Here is a 22,984-nt window from a genome sequence, read left to right as displayed (position 1 = left end):
TATAAAGTTGCAAACTTAACGGCCTTCCTTGGCCCCCACGCTCTCCCGATCTTCCCCCCATAGAACACGTATGGGACATGGCAGGGAGAGAAATTACTATAATGGAGAGCCCATGACACACTTCATCGGAGTTACGAAATGCAATTCAAGTTGCTTGGGATTCACTGCCTCAAGAGCAAATTGACCATTTACCTGGAAGTGTGCCCAGGCGAGTTTCTGAGGGTGTAAATTCGCAAGAGGGTAATGCACGTTATACGAATTTTGAAGATTTTTTGAAATTAGGATCTCGCGCAAGTTACATCATATATTTTTGTATGTTGTCGATATATTCACAAAATTTTACTGATATAAGCGCATTATTTCTAGGTGTTTCAATTTTTATGATAAGTAGAACATAAATATTTCATCTAACGGAACGATTGTGAATCTGTGATGTCCTTCTAAGGGCTATGGATGCTTCTTACAAAAACTTTATACAATATAAAATGACTTATTGAATAAAGGAGGAAAGAATGATAGAATACCTGTCGGTGACGACTCTCTGTCTGTGACGGTCCATTGTTTAAATTACTGTGCTGTGCAAGCCTGTCCTCTGCATACGAAAGTAGAGGCATGTTTTGTCACGAATGCAAAATATTAAATTACATTTCACTTAACAGAAATGAGCGGAAAAAGTTTTGAGTAATTTTTAGTATCATACACTGCTTCTATAAAACGTTATATACACATTTCAGTCATTTACTAGGGGTTTTGAATGCTCTCCGGAAAACGGTGCTACTTTTCAGTTTCCGGACTCCCACTGGAGACATCACAAGGTATCTTCCAATTGGAGATATCGCCAAATATTTTCCGATCGGACACATTACAAAATATTTTCAATTGCAATAGAAAGGTAGTGACAAAATAATCGCTAAACTTTTTCTAATCACCGAGCGATGGTCTTAAAACATCGTTGTGGCTCTACATAAGCGTGGAATTCATAAACGTGGAATATAATGGAATGAGAACGAAAAATTATTGAAAGGGAGACTGAGAGCATTCGAGAAGTCAAATGATAAAAGCATCGCGCGACAAACCAAATGTAAAGAACAATGGCGGATACCATAACCCTATTTTTGAACAAGATATTCTTGAATTTTTTGAAACTGATTCGGATGAAGAAGCAAAATGCGTATTTTGTACCGAGTTATTTTCATGGACAAAAATAGATATTTTTAAAAATTTTATTTGAATTTTCTTACAAAAACAGTCGCTATAGGGTTGGAGCTTTGTCACAATTTTTTGCGCAACCCCGGTATAGGGACATAATTCCATAAATCAGTCCTGTACATTTCCGGCCTAATGTTCATTTCGTCTTTTGTTTTATTGAAAGAAAATGCATAAACAAACATATAAAAAAAAACATCCATTATCCATCCGAAGGGATCAAGGTTGAAAGTACTTTACGCATATCAAAAAGTACACAGAATTTTAGAAAAAGACGAGTATCTGGACAATCAAAGAATAAATGCAATTCGAAGAGTCAAACAAATTTACCCTTAAAAAAATATTATTTTGATGGAAAATAAGTTACAATAAATAATGAATATAAATTATTTTAATTAATTATTTCATTAAATTATGTGGAATTGTATTCCACTACAATCAAACTATAAAAAATATTAATTTAACTAGATGTTACAATTTAGTTCACGAAAAAACTTAATAAAGTATCTTTCCATTAGAACTGTTGTGTGTCTCATTTTTAAAGCACCTTGAACTGCTCTGCTTAATTAGATATTGCAAACACTCGTTATTACTTTAAATTTTTTTGCACTAAAATTTCATAAATTCTTGTTTGGACGAAGTTCACTATTTCTTTTATCAATTTTTATTTTATAGTACATTTCTATATGCCTATGTATTTTTGTTCCATATACATATGCAGATAGTGATATATAGAGCGTTCCTAAATATCCTGTGCACACGGAAAAGAATAATCCTTTAGCTTATTTCATGGCTAAAAGTCCATATATAGCTCTGCAAACAATTTGTTGTCTATCTACAGAGTGTTCAAATTTCAGAAATTTTCAGTTTTTTCTTTATAGCTCCTGCAGTTTTTGAGATACTTAGCTAAAATGTGAAATAGAGCTTACGCTTACATCATTAGGCACGTCAAATGGTGTTATTAATCATCTAAAATGCAATATTTTTCCATTGGTTGTGCCCTTTTTCCCTCACCCAACTTTTTCGCGTTGCGGCGCTGATACATTTTAAAATACAAAATAATTTTTTTAATTTTGTTTAGAGACTTCCCAGTCTCTTATAGTTTTTTCATATTTTCGTCGGTTACCGAGAAAATTTTTTTTTAACGATTTTCATTAATTCACCAGATTAAATTAAAATTTACTATAGTATATATATATATTTTTTTTTTGTCAAAATTGACAACATTGTCAATCAGCTTCAAAAACGATATTTCTCAAAAATAAACTTTTATGATTGAAATGATATCTTTTTCGAAAACGGTTCGTTTTATCGATGTCATAGAAAAGTAACCTTTTTAGATTAAGCTTGAGGGTTTCCAAAAGTATTTTCTTTGTATCTTGATCATACAGAGTGTTAAAAATATGCGCAATAATGTGTCTAAGTTGGTCGGCCTCTGGCGAACTCAATCAGTAAAATGAGATTCAAATCCGCTATTTTAAAGGGCCTTAACTAGTATCGATCATATTAAAAAAATAAAAGTATCAAATTCCACCAAGTACTTTAAAAGTTATTTAATAAAAACCGACTTTCAGTTGCGCTTTTTAGGGGCCCACGTCTTGGTAGGGAGGGTCTGTAAAAATTTTTTCATGGGAACTTGTCATGTTGCTTTGACACCCTGTATATATATCCGAAAGCATGCCCGCATTTTCCGGGACACCCTGTACATATACATACAATAATAAATTTTGGTATAATAGTAATTGATAATTACTATAGGTAACCGTCTATTTTTAAGAATTTTGAATGTTGGTTTGGAACTGCCAAAATTTAAATCCGAGAATATAAAGATTGAAAAATGCCTAAAATTCGATCAACCTCTAAATAGGCAACGAAGCGTTTGCGGAGTTATGTTGATACGACCTTTTAGTCATGAATTAAGCTTAAGAATTGCCTAATTCTGAACGTAGCCTATATCTAGGAATGCCCTGTATATTATTTATATTATATTTGTATATTCATTGAATTTGTGAACATTTAAAACCGCTCAGAATTTCACAATTGCGAGACATTTAACGTTTTATTTTTCTAATTAATTTAGCTTTAATAACTGTTCAATTCCTCGAACGAAATTGTGTCCAACCTTAATACATCAAATCAAACTTTGTAATGAAGATGTTGAGCCTATTGACCCCGACCTCTTATTTAGTGAGGGAACTTGGCTCAGGCATTCAGGCAATTCGAAATGCGTTTATTGATTCAAGCAAATTTGCTCATCACTTACTGTTTACAGTCAATAATTTCACTCGTAAAATGCTAATTTCCAGGTTGCTAAGACCTTGAGCTAAAACTGGAACATTTCATATTGCATTTAACTTTAACAATTAAGCTCTGTAGCCTATTTTCATTGTCAAAGAGCGAATTCCTACGTACCGGTCCATTGACCCAGAAATCTACGTTAAATTAAAAGAGTTAGAGTTAGAAACGTACAGATGTGTGTGTACGTAAATTGTAAAGAGAAAAATTTTAATTGCTTCTAGGCAAAAGCTTCGGATAAAGCACTGTTTTATATATTTTGTAGAGCTGAAACAGAATATTTTATGAATGCTTTGCGGAAAAAATACAGTCATTTTGATGCATCGTGCAACTTTGTTACGGCTTAAACTCCCTGAGTTTGATTTCTTGTAGATATCATGTCAGGCATCTGACATGGGTAACAGATAAAGGCACCTGGAAGTCGGGAACTTCAACCGAGCTTCAGACTTTGGATGAGCGTACACGCGAAAGCTTTTTGGTAAATTAGCTCGTGTATTTTGCTTTGCAGCAATCTGGTTAAAATAACATAGAGGGTGTTTCAGAATAATGTGTCATAAATTTAAGGGGTGATTCTGTGAGAGATTTTGAGAAAAAAAGTTTATATGAACGTAGGTCCGTTTTCGCTTTCTATCGGAAATACGGGGTGTTAAAACTTGCTATATATATAAATATATATATATATACAGGGTGGTCATTTAGTGCTGTCTCGGAAGATTACGGCTAAACAATTTAATATTTTGAACTTCTTTTTTTTGCGTTATACAGGGTGTTTCCTAACTACGTGTAAAAAATTTAAAGGCGTAATCCTCGACTGATTTTGAATCAAAAATGTCTAATAAACATATGTCCGCAAATGCCTCGTTTCCAAGATACAGGGTGTTGACTGAAAGACGTTGAAAAAGGTTTCTAAAGGTTTGGTGGTATTTACTAACTTGTTTATTGTTAGTTTTTTTTGCTACTTCCACTACTATAAACAAGATAGTCAGTGTTATTTTGGTGTTTTACTCTCTAAAGTGAAAGAATTTAGTTCTGTGTCCCAAAAATCAGATTATACCTCAGTTTTGAAAATTTTTCAAATGCTCAATTGCACTAATCAAGAAATGGCCAATATGGTTTTTGAAATGTGAAACGATACGCAACACCCCAGGAGTTTTCGAGAGAGTGGGACAATCATTAACAAGAAGGATGGAAGCGTGCATTATGAGTAATGGTGGTCATTTTCAGCAATTCTTATAATTAATCATTAAAAGATTCCCCCAAAAAATTGTCTTTTCTAAAATTCAAACACCCAAATTGAGTCATTTTGGAAATAAAATCTCTTTTTCTTGTCACATTTCAACACCCTGTATCTTGGAAACAAGGCATTTGCGGACATATGTTTATTAGACATTTTTGACTCAAAATCAGTCGAGGATCACGCCTTTAAATTTTTTACACGTAGTTAGGAAACACCCTGTATAGAACTCGATTATGGGTACATTCTAAAATTGTTTTCGTTTTATACAGGGTGTTCTAAATAAGTGAAAAATATCAAAGTTATTTTTCACAAAAAATAATCAAGGTCATAGCCTTGGGGGCGTCGCTGCTTGCATTTAAAAATTCGTTTTTCTCTCAAAAAGAGATGTTTCTACATGTAACTTACGCCCATGAAGTTTGATAAAAATATTTTATGCAGGTCCGGGCTTATTAAAAAAATATAGCAAATTTTAACACCCTGTATTTCAGACCGAACGCGAAAATGGACCGACGTCTATACAAACTTTTTTTCTCAAAATCTCTCATAGAATCGCCCTTTAAATTTATGGCATACTATTCTAAAACACCCTGTGTGCATATATGAGGCTAATTTTTACTCCATTTAGGCAAAAAACGGACACAGTTACTTAAAACATCTGTTATGCTATAATCGACAAAAATAAAGCTAACAGCATGCATGTGTACTAAGAGCAATTTTCTCTTTACTAATAGCAGCCGAACTATTATCGTAACTGCAATATTATCAGGATGTTATTTTGGGAACGATATACCAATTTCAGCTGGGAATATTGCTAATACTAACAATTATTCATTGGGAGGAAGGAAATAATTAAATAAAAGTTTTAAACACACTAAAATGGGGGTCTCCGGACTGACGTCATTATTTCTTCCCGGAAGATGTTAACTCAACCTGGAAAATTATGTCGAAATAATAAACTGGCGACCATTTCAGTAATAAACGGCCACGTCAAACTCTGCACAGATGTATAATTTTGCTATAAAGTAAATCTTCCAAGAATAAGCCGTTGGCTCTCACAGTTATGACTTTTTTTTTTTTAACCGAAACGTTCAGATTTATCAGGATTATTGCCCTTCGCATTTATATAATCTACAGTGTGTTCATTTGGTAGCTTATCATTCCAAATGTCGTAAAAACGGAAATACATGAGAGCACTGAGTAAAGTGTCCTTTCAGGTGGCGAGGGGGACCACTTATGAGGTCACCTACTTCAACTTAATGGTCATCCCTTGCAACTCCGCCACCCCCGCTTGAAATTCGAAATGGCGCCCCCATGGAGTTGCACCTCAGTTTAAAGGTACTTAAAAGGGCGGAATGTCGGTGCATTAAGAAACTCGATTTGTCACAGCGTTTTCGAAAAATCAAGGAAAAAGTACTTCATTTCAAACATATGCAATCAATTTTCGATCTTCTCAAATTTGTTGGCGCTTCTTTTTGTTCAACAAGTAAATGAATAAATAAATGTTTTTCATCAGATGGGACACATTCCATTAATCATTTTCGCACAGAAGCTCGTTTTGCAAAGATTTTCCCCTTTTAGTACAAGTGCTATGCCAAAATGAAACATTAACATCTCGATTAACATGGTAGATTTTGTAAATAACATTAAATTGAGTTTTCTCTCCTTTTCAGAGCGTTTTCGAAAACGCTTTGATAAATCGAGTTTCCTAGTGCGCCGATATTTTATACCCTTAATTACCTTTAATATGAGGTGCAACTTGGTGGGGTGCCATTTCAAATTTCAAGAGGGCGGGTTGGGAAGGGGTAACTTAGGTTTACGCAAGTAACGTCGATATTTCCGTTTTTACGATATTTAAAGTTGTACGTTTTCAATTGAACGCACTGTATAATTCATCTAAATATTAAAAAAATTAGTCATCGCTGCAGACCACCCAAAAAGACAGCAAAAACGCTTCGACTCCCGGATAAACACTTCAGTGGTCCATTATTTTGAAAATGTTAGAACATCTTTTTAATCGTATATTTCAAAGTGCTTTAAAGGGTGCTACGTCTTTATCGTGGCAAAATGTATTAAAACATGTGCTGTGTACAATAGGACCAACTGAGTGGCCACCGCGATCGCCCTATTTAACACCTCTGGATTTATTTCTCTGAAGGCATTTTAAATTTGTTATTTATAAACCCCAATCTTAAGAGTTTGGAAGGGTTGAAGAAAAGAATTACCGCTGCGTGTAAGGAAATTCAAGTTGAAGTTTTCGTAAATGTTGGAGCGGAGTTTGAAAAGAGACTTTATTCCCGTTTAGAAAATAATGGATAGTATTTTGAAAACTTAAAACATTAACGAACAATTTTTCTACAGTACAGTTGATACCTAAGCTTGTTTACAGTTCGGATATGATTTTTCGAAAGTGTCTCAAAAATCAAGCATATTTGGAAAGGTAGTTGAAAGACCTTTAAAATGACGCGCCGGACAAGTACCGTGAGTTTGAAGTACCGGATAAGTCAACTATGACCATTTAGCAACATTTTGATCCACTGTATTCGCAATTCACGTTTATCTCTGATCCATTTTTTGCGTGACTTGTTACTGATGACTGATTTCTTCAACATTTCGATCAACCATTGCTTCTAATTATATTGCTCGAACTGTGGGCATTCGGTGTATCATGTGCGGGACCCCCCTAATTGGTTCAAATCCAAAACCATTCGATGTGTCCTGCATTAATTTAGTGTCCAGAATTTCGTGAATTTAATTTGTCATCCGAAATTGCCTGAAATACTATTGGAAACTATGACATTTATTTATCAGTATCAATAAATCGGTCTTTCGTGAAATCGGCGGGCGGAGCTGCAGGTTTTGATAGTTTTACAAAGGAAAAACGGACCATTCTGAGTTTTGATTACACGATATTTTTTTCTAACCCGAGACAGACATACAGGAATTTCAACAAAGAACTCGAGTTACATCACGACTTTCCATATTTTTGTTCATTCCAGTAATTTTGCAGGTGAGAGAAGTGAGATCACACATGAAACACTCGAGACACTTTCGTCTTTAGCATCGAGTGTTCCGCCGGTTTCCTCCGCACTTCGGGCTTTTATTACGCGAAATTTCTCGTCAAAAGATGGCAAAAACAACTATGCAAGAGAAAACTTCCAATACTTGACATTTTATCCGTCTATTGAGTTGTTTTTTTGCTTGCAGACCGCATTTTTGTGAGGCAAAGGCAGGGAAAATTTAAAAATAAAATCAAAAAATGTCACTGATATCTGATGGCAGGTAATTTACGGGAGCAAAAAGAGCGAAGTACCTCTAAAAACGGAAAAAACTCCTCTGGAATGAAAAAACGTTAAATTTACTCAAACTACAGATACACTCCCGGGAGTAAAATTAGGGTCAACTCGAAATTTTGCATTTAATGTAATAGCTTGCATTTATTCAAATTTGTTTCACCTGTACTATAATTACTAACTTTATGCGATGATTCTGTCGTGATTGCACGAACGAAAAGGAATTTTCGTCCTTGCTGCAAAATGTATTAAAAATTATTAAATTAACGAACATGAATTTATCTAAAACGTGAATGTTTTCACGGACTTCAATACCGAATATTTCCTCCTCTAGAAGCGATAAGAGGTTGTAGATTATCAGACATATTTTGGAATCGGGTTTTGGATCACATTCTGCGGGAGATTGTTGTTTGTCGATACTTCACGTAGGACTCGAAATGACGTGGACTGGATGGTTACGTTTAAAGTACCACCTTGTACTCGCAGTATCAGGGACGCTGTTCTCTGATCGAAGTTAATCAAAACCAAGTTAAACGATAACGACAATTTATTGATTTTCCTGCTATCTAAATTGATATCAGATTCGATGTACACCAGAAGAGTTAGGACCAACTGACAACGAGCCACTAGACACGATTAACGATTCAATTTAGTCCGAGCGAGAAATGCGAGAAAACTAAACAAGTGTGCATCGATTCTAATTACCACAAACGAAAATTGCTGGAGACCCGACTTCAAGGTATTTCCCGGGATTGAAAATGTCTGGATCTGTTCGGATTGAATCACCAGCCAAAAAAAGCTCCAGCAACGTCCCTCCCTAGTCCTTAAGTACTAATTCGAGAACCTCCAGGCAGGGACGTGCTGCTCCCCGAAGTCGTCACTCACACATCTGGTACCAAATTCTGAAAGGAGTGACCGTTAAGCGGGTACTTTTACCAAGCGCTTTTGTTAGGATATTTCCAATACGCTTCCGTAACAGACCGTAATGATACCCCAATTTTGAGTGCCGCAAAAGGGAATGAGAGTATTTTTCCGCATCAAACGACCCACTTATTGGTTCAGATGGTGCTATTATAGGACCATGCTGGGAAATGGAAGCTGCTGTACAGGGGCGCAACTTAAAGTCCAGAAATACAAATTAGCTGACTAGTTAACTAAACGGGACCTAAGTCTCAACAATTGTCCCATTCGTCCGACAACATTTTGCGAAGCTCTCTGGTATTTCTAGGAGCGGCACATGTCTCGGTGTAAACGTCTCTTTATTTCATCCCAAACGCGCTCGATGGGATTCAAATCCGGACTTCGAGCAGGCCAGCCAAATCGCGTGATTTGAACTTCGTCGAGAAAACCGGTAACCATGCGAGCAATGTGGGGCCGTGCATTGTCACGCATAAAGGTTGCGTTCTCTCCAAGAATAACTATGAACGCTACAATATCGTTTTCTAGAACCTCTGTCAAATACCTGTACGCATTCAGAATCCCCTTTTGGAGCAAGATTCAGTTAGAACGCGACCTTAAAGTGAAATGTCCAAGATTTTCTTAACTTTTAGTTTTTTATTGTTCGCTACTTCATGCTACAAGAAGACGGGCGCTCTTGTGCCGTCGTGCGCGATGGTCGAAGCGATTCATACGAGGGACTTTTTCTCGCTAGAATCGAGATAGGCAAGTGCAAAAAAATTTCGAAAATTTCCAGGACTTTTCTGTTGATTCGAAAGCTTTAATTACTTCAAACGTTTTCAATTATTGGTATTTGGCAACGAGTTTGTTTACAAAAAAGATATTTGAACCGTAGGATCGAGTCTCCATGTTTTCTCTCGTTGAACATAAATCATACTGCTCCAGGATAAGAATGCATTATAAATAATGTATTCTTGTCCTGCAGCGCACTTTCTACATTTTTACATTTCCTGTTAAATCGATTTCGTATTCATCCTCTTTATAGTTCTTTTAAATAAATTTCCACCCTCAAATCCTACCCAGAGGAGACTACACGCAAAGCGATTGTCTAACATTAACTTGATCAACGTTTTCCCCAACTTTTCCATTCCGCGAACAGGAAATTGAGATCTCAGGTTTTATTAACTCTTTATGATGTCTAAAGAAATCTGTTTATTGAATTTTTGTTAACTTAAATAAATATTTTATCGGGCAGTGATGAATAGCCTTCAATTGAAATCTCTGAAAATATACAGTTATTTAATCATTTACTGCCAAGGAAGTCGAGGGCCGGGTCTGCATACGAAATTAGGTGGTTTACAATCTCTCACAGAAAAATTTCCCGTTGTTAATCAATTAGAGAACTGATTTAAGAGTGTTGAATAATATTAAAGTTTGGATGTACTTTATGCTTAGTCTGACGACTTGACTACTGTGGTGGTGCTGTAAAGTCGTAAATATTTTCAAAGTGTCGTTAGTGGAGATTTAATGAATTGTTTATCTTACTTAAAAGTTAGAAAGAACTTTGAAAACTTAATCGTAGATTTATAAACTTGTGAATTGTTTGCGTATGAGTAATAGATAAGACAGAGAACTGTCGGCTGGAAGATGGTAGACGAAGAAATATTAATTTTACTTCTGTGGGGCCAACCTTGGAATAACACAGTTTTGATTTTCAGGACGATACTGCAAAAATTCCCAGGCCCGATGCCTGCCCGGAGGGGGCTTTTAGCCCCCCAAAACACGTTTCTGGACACGATTGCTACAAGATTTGATGGAACACGTAAGTCTTTCCTTCCGCGATGCAAATTTAAAATTTTATTGTGACTCCTTTATAATGAGATTTTCTCCTAAATGCAAAAATCTTTATCGCCCTTTTTTATCAACTAGAGCGATATAAAATTCATGACCGTCGCTGCCTCGTCTGGAGCCCAGTCCGTTAACAACTTTTCTAAAATAAAGAACGAAATTATTTCCTAAGGGTTTTTAATAGTCTGGAGATTTCGATGAGATGATTCAGGAACTCATGGAGTCCGGAAATACCTGAGGATCACGCTTTGTGTAAATAGTTCGCCGTTTTGGGGCGTTAAATGCTAAGAGCTCTAATTCGAATTAATGCAACCTTACATGTATTGTAAATACCTCAATTAGAACGTTTCGGATTTATTCTGGCGGATTAATCCCGAAATCCTCCGCAGAACGCGGTTCATCATTTCGGAATCCAAATTAGATTGGTTAATGTTATTCCTCTTTCTCTCCATAACATTCTGATTCGTTCGTTGCGATTGATCCAGATGAAGGAGGAGAGACACAAAAAGGTACTTACTAATCAAAATTTAATATCCTCCAAGACCGTGCAGTAAAAGATAAATCTTGAAAGCTCCTTTTGCGGAATTTGAGGGGTTGGAACGATGGCCGACGACCTCCCTTATTTTATTATCGTCTTCAATCTCCCGAATACCTCCAATACAGCCCGCGGTTCGTTAAAGGTCAGAGTTTTCTTTTAGAGGTCTTGTGATATGAAGAATAAGTTAATAAAAGCAAGTGAAAGTCGCTTAAGATTTTTCCCAAATGCCCTGGGGATTTCGACAATATATATTTAGAGTTCAAAGGCTTTTACATAGTATACCAGTTTCAACAATTGAATGTTTAGGATTTATCTCTATATCGCCTCTTGACGTGTATTAGCCGCATCAACAGTATCGTAAACTTAAAGGAACTTGTCAGTTAATATAACAAACGCCGCTTTTCGCAAAGCTATAAATAGAGCCTATAAATAGGTTCTATCTGCTCCTATCAATGTATTCGTTTCAAAAGCCGTAATAATTCTCAATGAATCCTCATAAAAACTACGGGTCATAGAACTAGAAAAGTACTTTACATTATAACTACGATGAAAGTGCCTGATTAACGTGGGGCCGTGAGCTCTTGATTGCGTACCTGGCGTCCGTGGAATATCAAGTAAAAATATTTTGTTCGGATTATCACGATGGAAACGAAAAAAAAAGGAAATCTTTAACGTTCAGTATATTGAAAGAACGCAGAATAAAATTGAAACACTCTGTAGAATAATCATTTGTATAATACATTTTTTAGACTTCGCAACTGTTTTTAATATCGTGCGGCTCTAAATTGTCATCCCCTCCTATTTATTTTTATTTATTTATTTATTTATTTATTTTTGTTTTCAACCGCAGACTGTTTATGAGAACAAAACCAAGAAGAAACCGATCTCCTATCAACGAGCAAACCTCTTTATTTTTTATATGCTATTTAACTGAGTTTGTATTGCGTTTTTAAACAAATTTACGGTTTTTATTTTTCAAAAAATAATTGATATATTTTGAATCGCAATACACCGTTGAAATCACACACGTCAAAAGCCTTGGGCACCCCATATACAAGGTGACTGGTAACTGGACGAATCTATTTAGGATGGTGATAGGGCATGACGCAAGGAGTAAATTGAACCCATATCAAATGTTTAGAAGCTTTTGTCCAACGGTCCCTCGCGACTGTCCAGGGGCAATAATTGAAATTTTTTAAAATTTTCCATGGTATCCCGACTATTTCGTAATTTTCTAGGAATTTGAACTGACTCAATTTTGTATTGCCATATTGAGGCAACATCGAATTCGAAATTAAACAAGCAAGCAAGCGAAACTATGTACATGACTGGTCCCAATCCGACGAGCATCATTGGAATTTCGGAAACCACAACAGACAATTTAGTGATCAAAAAATTGCACTTTGACCGAGAAAAATTCCAAATACTTCCAGAAATGTCCAGAAAAAAATCGAAATATTGCTATATAATTGTGATTTTGTCCTGCCTTTATTTGAACAGACATTTCAAAACAAATGTCATTTCAATATTCACTTAATTTTAAATAATTTAATTAGATTCGAAATTTGAATAATTTTTAATATCACTTTTAAGGTTTTTCGTTCTTGAAAAAAACGCTCTAAGGACACTTTAGCATTTGCATTGCAAGGGTAATAGATTTTTATCACATCACCCTTTTCAAGTAATGAGAACATTTTATTTTACTTTAATTATAATTAATATCAATTTTATAATTTGCTGAATACATTTGGTAAAACGACAATTTGACAATAAAGCAATTCAATAATTGTTTAATTATTTCAAAAACAGTAGAATGAATTCACCTGAATTCACGGCCACCTGCTTACCCTATTCATTTGTTATATTGTATAAAAAAAAATTATATTACTTATTTTATATTACATATTAAAATTGATTAAAAACCTCTAGGTATACGGGAGCAGGAGAAACTGCAACGAACATAAAATCCTTTTGAAGCACTTTTTCAATGCACTTTTTAAGAAGGTATTTCCGTCATATCTACTGCTTTTTTGGTGGTTGTTATATGTCATTATTCTTAGGATGGCAAAAGAGAATAAAAGACAAAATGAAAATGCAGATTGAAGATGGTGACTCAGGGACAAAACGTGGGATTTCAAATTTCACGACGCCATTTTATAGGGACGAAAGGTGCGAACAGTGAAATAGCATTTGTTTTCGAATACTTCTTCACAAAAGTCAGGAAAAAACAAAACTGATGTAATCAAATATCCAGACGAATTCGGAATTTTTTCGAGTTTGAAGTGGCATTTTCTTGGGCATTAAATTGTCCAACCTCGCCTTAATTTTAGCGACCTCGCACCTCTTATAGTTTCGCAAATCCCAATGACACACCGCGAATTTGGGTCACCGTGTACAAGTGCTTTTTGGTTCGATTTGCACCAGTACTCCTGCATTTTACCGGAAAACGATGACGGATTCGGAAAAAATCCAAGAGATAAAATATTCTCTAAATCGAACAAGGGTCTCTGGCATTGGGAAATAAACGGCCAACATTGACGTACTTTTCGTGACACGTCACCGCGATACGTTTACCGCAGCTTAGTATCGAACTAAGGAACCAAACTCCGGAAAGAAATCACTCTGTAGATTTTAGTATAAAGTTGAGAAGTCTGTCCACGTAGAGACGAATGAGTTGTAAATTTTACAATTTCCAATTCAACCTCCCTTTCAAAAACTCTAGAAGCTATAAAGAAAAAATATGATTGAAATTGCATTTTAACACCCTGTAAATCGCAGAGCTTCAGTCGATTTAAAATAAGTGATTGTGCTAGTTCGATACGTTTTCGAGCTTTTAAATCCATAAAACGCGATGCTGACCAGGGCTATTTTTTTATATTCTAACTAACGAGCCAATCGGGTTTATTTGAAGATACATCGAAAAGGTCGCAAATACAACGCGACCTTGCGCACATCTCCTTTTTCGGATCGGCGGCTAATTTTGAAAGTTTCACATTTTGCAAACACTATTTCAAATATTAATAATAATATAATAACTAATAAAACACGGCGATACATTCGAGCAAATCAGTTCTTAAGCGCGATTTAATACCCCAATAAAGATTTAGTTCACGGCGCTCAATGGGCACTCCAGATATTTTCGATTTTATTATAACCCATAAAATGAAATATTGACAATAGTTTATTAGATTGTTATGGACAACAAGGAGTATCTTCAATGGAAACTGAATTCATGTTTTCCTCAATTTGGAGATTAGAAAGCACATAAAAGGCGAACGAATGATCCCTATGGACAGATCAAGCACAAATTTCATTGTGGGATATAAAGCGTTTTCAATCTGCCTAAAAGCCCCGACTTCATTTGATGTTTAGGTGGAATGTTCCCTGGGAAATTAGAAGGGCGGTAGAAGATAGAATCTCCTTCTAACGATTATGGCGTTGAGTGTTGCAAATAATATAATCAATTATTTAGGTCGTTATTCTGGCTTTAGAACGTGGATTAAGTGTCCCCAGAATTTAATGATGCTACAGCCTCTGCATAGTGTGTTATCATAAAGTTTAGTTCCCCAGAGTCTTTCATGTTTATCTTATAAAAGTTTCTTTGAGAAAACTGCTGTGGGGGCAATTATTTAAAGGTTTCTAAGAATGATTGATTTCCTTTTCCTCAGAAACATCGGGAATTTATGGGCGCAGTTCATTGAACGTCTGGGTGTAATGCGTTGAATCTTGGGGGCATTAATCACCAAGAAGTTAAAAAGTAGGTGTGAATAAAAATGGCTATGCAAAGGAGATGGCAGTGATCCCGAACGAATTTACCTCTTCTTAATGGGATAAGGTCTATTAATTTACCTTCTCCTGTCTTCTGTCAATTCGATCAGTGCTTGTGAAACTGAGCAGAATATCCGAAGAAAAGTGAAGGGAATTAAGGGAACTCGAAACTCTCAAAATAGGATAAGTAAATTGAGAGCCTGACGACTCGGATTCAGCCATTTTGTGCTAACTATGATAATACACGGGAAAAACGCCAGATAACCCAGATGTTAATTGAATGGACGGTTTACTTCCTATGAAAAATAATTCGGATTGTTAGCAGATTTGCTTGCGAATTTTCATCTTGTAATTTTCACTCCCCTTCGTATTAATTTCGGTCCTGTTTTTTTCCAACCCTCTTCTCATGGCAACTCAAAGCTGTTGAAAAATACGAATCAACGTCTAACATAAATTAAAATTTTATTATTAAACTTTATTTAGAGAAAGAGCCCTGATGAAGCAGGTGCACTCGCACACTTGCAGGAAGTCATTTTACAGTTGTTCTGTTTAAAAATAGGTAAATTTCCATTTTATGATTTTATTATTCACTCATATTCATAGTTGCTACTTCTTCGTGAATGCTGAAAATTCCGAGCTTTAACAACCAGGGTGGAAAATTATCACTTTTAAATTTCTCAAAATAACTTCACCACGTGACTGCGTTTTCACTTGCCTTACGATTAAACCAATTAGGAAGCAATTCAATTAACAAATTTAATTCAGCACAAATAGCTCAGTTTTCACTTATTTGCTCCATTGTCAGGTTCTTATTTACGTCATTTTTTCGATCCGACTCGTGGCGTCAGAACTCTGACGATTTCTTTTTTTTTTTTTTTTTTTTTTTTTTTTAATAGAGGGGAGAAACCTTGGAAAGGTACCCGGTCTGATGTTACAGAGACCGGGTTATGTGGGATTCGTCCCTGAGTGGGACGCCTACCCACTAAAACCCTCCCCTCATCACTCTGAGTCCCCTCCGGAACCGCCGTTAAGCATTACTTCAGGGTGGCAATTCTAACCTGAACTAACCTGAACGGTTCAGCCATTAAACCTTCATCTTCGCGTTTTACCTTAGAAAATAACGGACAGAGCATCTGGAAATTGCGTTGAAATATTTTGGGAGGTGATTCTGGAGATAAAAATAATAAAAAATGTTTTCATAAACATTTCCCAAAAATTGCGTCTTAAACTCTTAACTTTGAAAATGGTTTCGCGCAATATTCGCGAAACGGTTTAAACTAAAATTATGAAATTCGGTATACGGTAATTAGCTGGAACGGGAAAACTTTTTTGTGTAAATAATTGCAGGTTTCAGTCAGTGGCGTCACGTACAGAAGGCCTCCCGCGTAAACGTTGCCGTGAATTTTTTGTTTGTGGCATTTTTTATTTTTTGAAATTAAATTTAAAAAGGTCCTCTCAGTGGAAAATAAACCTATGCACGATTACGTAGACTTTGAAATCTACGAAGAAACGAATTAGAAGATGCACTGAGATGAATGGAGGCCGTGTTCGACGTTTGTTGTAAATAATTGGCAAATTGTTAATAACATTAGTCTTGTGGTTGCCAGCTAATAAAAAAACGTTCCTAATGCAAGGAAGCCTACTATAGTTATTACAATGCGTTTCGATGTCCATGTAATGGTGCATCGGTTGATAAAAATCAATTTTTCTGGAAAAGGGCCTATTCTGAGGAGATGAAATAAGAAAGCCTTTTTCACTTAAAAGTATATGCAATTTAGTAATTTGATTTCAAGAATTAAGAAAGCTTGCGAGCAAAAAAATTAGAGCGACATTTACGCAGGAGACTCCCTGTATGTAAGGCCCTTGACAAAAGTCTGCAATTGTTAATGCAAAAAATGTTTCCATTTCAACTTATTACAACATACCGAATTTCATAATTTTAGCGCGAATCGTTTCGAAAATGTTCAAAAAAAATCATCTTAAGAGTTCGCCCTTTAAGGGGTTCCGTCCCCGTTAAAAGGCACTTTTAGGGCGTGTCTATGAGTTTTTTTATTATACTAATTTTTAGAATCACCTTTCCAAATAGTTCAACGTTATTTTCGGACACTCTCTGTATAGGCTTGTTCGTTGTAGTCTGACAAGTGTACAGTGAGTACCCCTATGTGGGTCCAATACATTTCTTATAGAGGAAACAATAGCAAAGTTACATTTTTTCCTGATATGTTTTACCATTTTTTTAACACCCTGTAAACTATTACTGTAAAAAAGTCTCTCTCAACAATTTAACGTAATGTTCTCATCTAGGAACGATGGCATGGGTCGTGGTAACTTGTGGGGTCATGCACGAGTTTGATTACTGAAATTGAAAAAATTTAAACTTGGCAACAAGACTTCCCACAAAATGTTTAGCAGATGATCCACTTACGATAAATAGTTGAAACTATTTTTTCAAGCCTTCAAAATACGTAATATACTATGCGACACAACGAAAACGCATCATCTATTAAAAGTGTAAATTGTTTAACCAAACTAAAGAGAAATATGTGATAAACAAAACCCAACAAAAATATTAATTTCCGCATTGTTTTGCGATACTTTTTTAAAAAATTCTTTAATTTTATTATCAGTTATTTCAGTCGGTTTATTGTTATTATTTGGTTCAAACAGTGGTAAACTGAGCTGTTAAAACGTCCAGAATTCGGAGACGACCGAATTATCATCAACCGTGAGATTTTCAAAAGGGTCGCGTAATTGGCCTACCTGAAGCCGGAATTGGTTTTCGCAAAATCAGCAAACTAATGCAAAATACATTACAACAATAACTTTTTGCCAGAGGAACTGATTCGAAAATGGTAGACAAGCTCGTAAAAAAAAGTTCTGGGTCACCTAGAATAACGACAGAGCGAGAAGAAAGGAGATTCGGACTACTCGCTTCTAGGGATCAACACAGTGCATCCAGATCGATAAAAATCATTTTTGGGAGAGATGGGCCATAGAATCCCAATGCCTTCCATATACAGTGACTCGCATTAACGTGCGGACACTATAGTGTTTTTGGAAGTATTAGGTTTTTACTAACTTAGTTTTACTAACTTTGCTAACTTAGTTTCTTCCAGATTCTCTTCTCGATTTCTCGTTCTTTCCAGGAAAACGTCTACGACGCTACTTTTTGCTTTCCCTGTATTGTTCTTTTGCATTTGACTCAATACCTCATTCATTTTTTCCTAGTTGACCATTTAAAAGAAACACATCTCCTGGACAATTTTTAATGTAAATTAAACACTAATTTTTATCATCGAGTTGTTCTTTCCAATTAATCCGAAATGAATCTATAAGGGAAACGTCCACATCATTCATGTATCACACACGCGAATCTGGAGAATAAAATTTTTTTAAATCAACGCAGAAACTATGCAAAATTTCAGTTAATGTTATTGTATAGAAGACATTCTATGTATATAAGCTTTTTGGTTGATTGATCGACTTTTTATATAACTGAAACAGCACGTTTAATTTAAACATAGATTGATCACAGGAAAATGATAAAATATGCCGATGAGACCAGTAATCCCGGCGTTTAAACTGGGTAATAATATAGCTTTTCTGACCACATTAGGCTGCTGATATCATTGAATAACTTCATCTAGAGCACTATACTTAGAGAGTTTCCACTCTTCTTATTTCTATGCAGAAAAAAGTAGATGTTCGAATTGAGTGTTTAAATCGAATGTTTAAATCGAGAAAATAGCTTTCTTTGTTGTTTTCACTACATTTTTTTACAAAAGTTCACTTGCATCAAGTGATTCCTTCATTGGCTCGAGAATGCCAAATTCTCATGTTGAGTAGCAGATACCAATTCAATTGATCTTTTGTTTAATATAAATTATTTATTACTTTTTTATTTTAATGTTTGTCTCATTGTTGATTTAACTTTCCTATCTCGATTTCTATTGATTTCGATTGGTGCAACATTTGCTTTTTAGATCACTCAGAAATTGTTTACGTTTTGCCGGATTCTCATTGTTATATTCAAGTTTTTACATGAATTTTGCTTCAAATGTTTCATTATTATACAGAAAAGAATGAATACGTATTTTTAACATCTATGCCCGAGAGGAGTTTCTCTAGCAACATCAAGAAAATACACTTAAGTTGAGAATACAGGACAAAACGAGAGTAACAAAACATTTGTATTGTATACTCTTTGAAATAATACATAACGTTATCACATAATGTAGGTTAGCAAAACTACGAAAAAAAAATACGCACAACAAGAAAATAATCAACATTTAATTAAAAAAATTAATTAAAAAAATTAATTTAATTTAATTAATTTAATTAATTAATCATTTTAAGGCTTATTGCGACAGTTCCAATTTAAACAATACTACTATTAATTAATTTAATTTTCAAAATGAGACACTTCATTTCTAATGCGTTTACTTGCCCCCTCCCGTTTACCCTCCCTACTCCCTCCTCGTGGCCGGTATTTCAAAAACGATAAAAATTTGTATAAGAATAAATATAATTATACAGATTCGATATGACCCCATCTAGCGCTCATTAAAAGCTTTCTGCGCCGCTACCAAACGCCCTGTATGTTAATCTTTATTTCAAGCATCTACTTTTTATAGTATAAAAATAATGAAGTTGGAGCCTCCTTTGGAATGTCTTTATGAATGGGGTTATTGGGCCAAGCAGAATTATAAGTGTTATCAGTGGGCACCACTGAATCGGAAAAGGCCGAGTTTATTCGTTTCACTAATAGGTTTGAGCATTCTTTTATGATCAGCGTGTATTTAAATCAAATGTGTATTGTCAGTTAGGTCTCAACCGACCAAAAATCAAAAAATTAATAAAAGTAAGAGTGAACTAAGAATGTTAAAACAGAAATTAAATATACTCAATATAATATATTAATATCTAACTGAAGCAAGTTATTTTTATGTGTAACAGTAACAAATGCATTACAGTTCAGCAATTCCTTTATAATAGAATAAATTCGAAGTAAATTTTGCATAAAGTTATGAGCAAGGGAATAAAGGGTGATTTACGTAGTACATTCCACAGATTAAAAAAAAAATAAAAATAAAAACAAAAACTACGATTTGTTGAAATATTATCATCAAGCAAAAGAACTAATCACGTAGGAGTTTCGATTTATATTTAAAAATGCGATTTTCAACACTCTTAAACTTTTTCCTTGCATATTTTTATAAGATACAATATGACCGCATGTGCTTGTTATTGCGGATACTTTTCTGCTGAAGGGGCTGCATGAATCGCCCTGTATAATAAGTACGTGTTACCGGCAGCCTACCTATGGGAAGTTTAATAAAAAAGAATGCATATAAATATGACGTGGAAGGTTGTTCATTAAATAATAAATTTTTAGTTTTGTGTTCGAGCTCCTGGAATGAATTTATTTAGAAATATGGAATATTGGAATTATTTTTAATGGATGTTATAGGCAAATTGTACATTCACTCTAAATTATTCATTAAAATGTTTGGTCCAAAGTGTATGTTGCCTTGGAATAAAGATAAGGAGTACCTAGAGCCAGCATTGCTAAAGTTTGCCAATCTCAAACTCCTTGAAAACCTGGTAGACTTCGTGAATTTCCTCGAAATGAGAAAGCTAGTATCTATGAGGGAACACCTATAATGGAAGGCAATTTCGTATCTTTTTAATTTTAATTATTGTTGTGTGTAAATATCTAGATACTTTGACAATTTTTCTATAATTCATGTGATATGCCATTTAGTAGGGAAGGTAACGTAAACCTTTTCGATTTATTTATGATTCAAAAAGGTTCAATTAATATAACATGAATATTTTATAACGAAGAAGCATAATATTCACCCAGTTATTTATTTGTTGCTATTTACATTTATTTGTATTGTCAATTATTTTGCTTTAAAATCAGCATTGAAACGCTTTGTGCAAGCTCTATTATTATTATTTTTAATTATAATCCTTTTTTTGTTCTTTTTTTTTTGACAACGGCTGCTCATGTATTTCGTGTTAGCGATAAAATATCCTTTTATTTAAAAAAAAATCTTGTTTTATTATTAAAAAAAAACAACAGCAAAAAAAATTGACAGAAACTTTCATATTAAAAATTTAAAAAAAAACAAAAAAAAAAATTAAAAAAAAAAAATACGACAGTATTAAAACTGAACATAGGCACTAAACTTTCTAAAATAAAGATGGCATTTCTCTTTTTAAATAGAGACTTCCAAAACAAATTTTTAGTGGGAAGTAAAATGAGAGGAAAATCCATTTATTCAAAATGACACTCTCTGTGCGACTGAGAATAATTGAGTAAAGCAGGGCGGAAAATATCGGTGTAAATTACAAAATAGAATTCTCGACTCTCGTCTAGAAGGGACGAAGTGAAGAGCTGGGGAAAGGGTAATTTCCATCAGGCAAGTTTTCAGGGCATTTATTGAGAAACCATTACTTCGCCACGTGTTTGGCAAAATCAACTGGAGATTTAGATTGGCACGAGGATGCCTGCCCCTTTTTGTTGTTTGCACGTATTTAAGCAAATTGCCGAATAATTATATTTCCAAATGGTCATTTACATCTAACGGGTCATTTACATCAACTTGATAAATGAATAGATATGAATAATTGATGTCCTGCGAGTGAATATTTGGGGTCGTTGGAAATATAATTTATCACACCTCTTGACATATTTAAAGGTCCAGAAAACCCCAGAATTCAGGTAATCTAGATTGATTGTTCCGACAGCAATAAAGTGTTAAAATTTATATCTGGAAATTAAATTTCAAATGGTGGATCGAGGATCCACTCTGTAGAGATTTACCAATTAATTCGGTATTAGGGTTAAATTTTTATATTCTATTTTGCTGAGATTGAGTAATAAAAGTAATATTTAAATCACTGTCCCTTCAGGTGGCGAGAGTATGGAAGGGCCATCACTATTTCGGAACCGATAAATTATTATTGATTAAATAATTTAAAATTAATTTGCCGTGGCCACAAGCGCAATTTAGAGCGACTGGTTGATTTCGTTCAAAGCCGGATAATGGAAGACCAAAAATTTTCAATGTGGATCAAGAAGAAAAACTCTGGACATTCGTAGCCACCGCGAAGTCCAGATTTAAACCCACTAGATTTCTTTTCTTTCGTTTTCTTCAGGGTTCTGGCATAGCAATCCGTGGCTAATAGCAAAGAGGGGCGTTCGGATGTCATACCAGAGGGTGTAAATACGGTCGGAAAAAATATAATTCCACCCACGATACGAAAATCTAAGCATAAAATATTTGTTGAAAAGTTCCATTCTTCCACTTATATTGAGCTTATATACCTGTTTGGCCACTTTATCATACAAACTAGAAAGCAACGTTAATAACCAATAAATTGAAACAAAAAAACATCCCACGTGTGCTCCAGAAATGCTTTATTTGAGCCATGAACCTTTCCACCTTAACGTATCCGCAAGGCTGTTATTTAGTGCCACGTAAGCGCAATTACCTCTCAAAATCCATATGGGAGCAACTAATTCAAACATGTCTACTGCAGCAAACAACAAGTTTCCATTAAAACGTTTAGAGGAACCTAGTTTCAGATTTTCTAGTACTTGAACGCTTTTGGAATATATTTAGCGAGTCCATTGTTACTAATTTCATTCAGCTCTATATGCCAAGTTAGCAGTAATGGACTAAACCCGAAAGGAAACCTCTAGTGAATATTTAATTCTTGTCCATGCTTGAGTAAGTTTCTGTAGGAATGAGGTGAATGAGAAAGAATTTGTAAAGTGGAGAGATGCTTGAATAAGAGTAAAAATAACCAAATTTGAAAGGAGAACGCCGGAAAAAAAACGATCTTGAGGCCAGCTATTTGTCCCATATCAGCAATATTCCATACACATACCTA

General features: G+C 34.8%; 1 protein-coding gene across 2 annotated transcripts in view; it reads left to right on the top strand.

The window, feature by feature from the left end:
* Elk (Eag-like K[+] channel) overlaps positions 1-22,984 on the top strand; it is a 122,051-nt gene that overhangs the window by 13,322 nt on the left and 85,745 nt on the right. For both annotated transcript variants that reach the window (XM_066288905.1, XM_066288904.1), the window contains exon 2: positions 10,644-10,747. In XM_066288905.1, the coding sequence (XP_066145002.1) occupies positions 10,672-10,747 (76 nt within the window). In that variant the 5' untranslated portion in view covers positions 10,644-10,671. The remainder of the gene's footprint in view (positions 1-10,643; positions 10,748-22,984) is intronic.

This window comes from Euwallacea fornicatus, chromosome 13, assembly GCF_040115645.1.
Source record: "Euwallacea fornicatus isolate EFF26 chromosome 13, ASM4011564v1, whole genome shotgun sequence".
Taxonomy (NCBI): Eukaryota; Metazoa; Arthropoda; class Insecta; order Coleoptera; family Curculionidae; genus Euwallacea; species Euwallacea fornicatus.
Note: the sequence above shows the minus strand (reverse complement) of the source record. Positions and strands in the feature narration are given on the sequence as shown.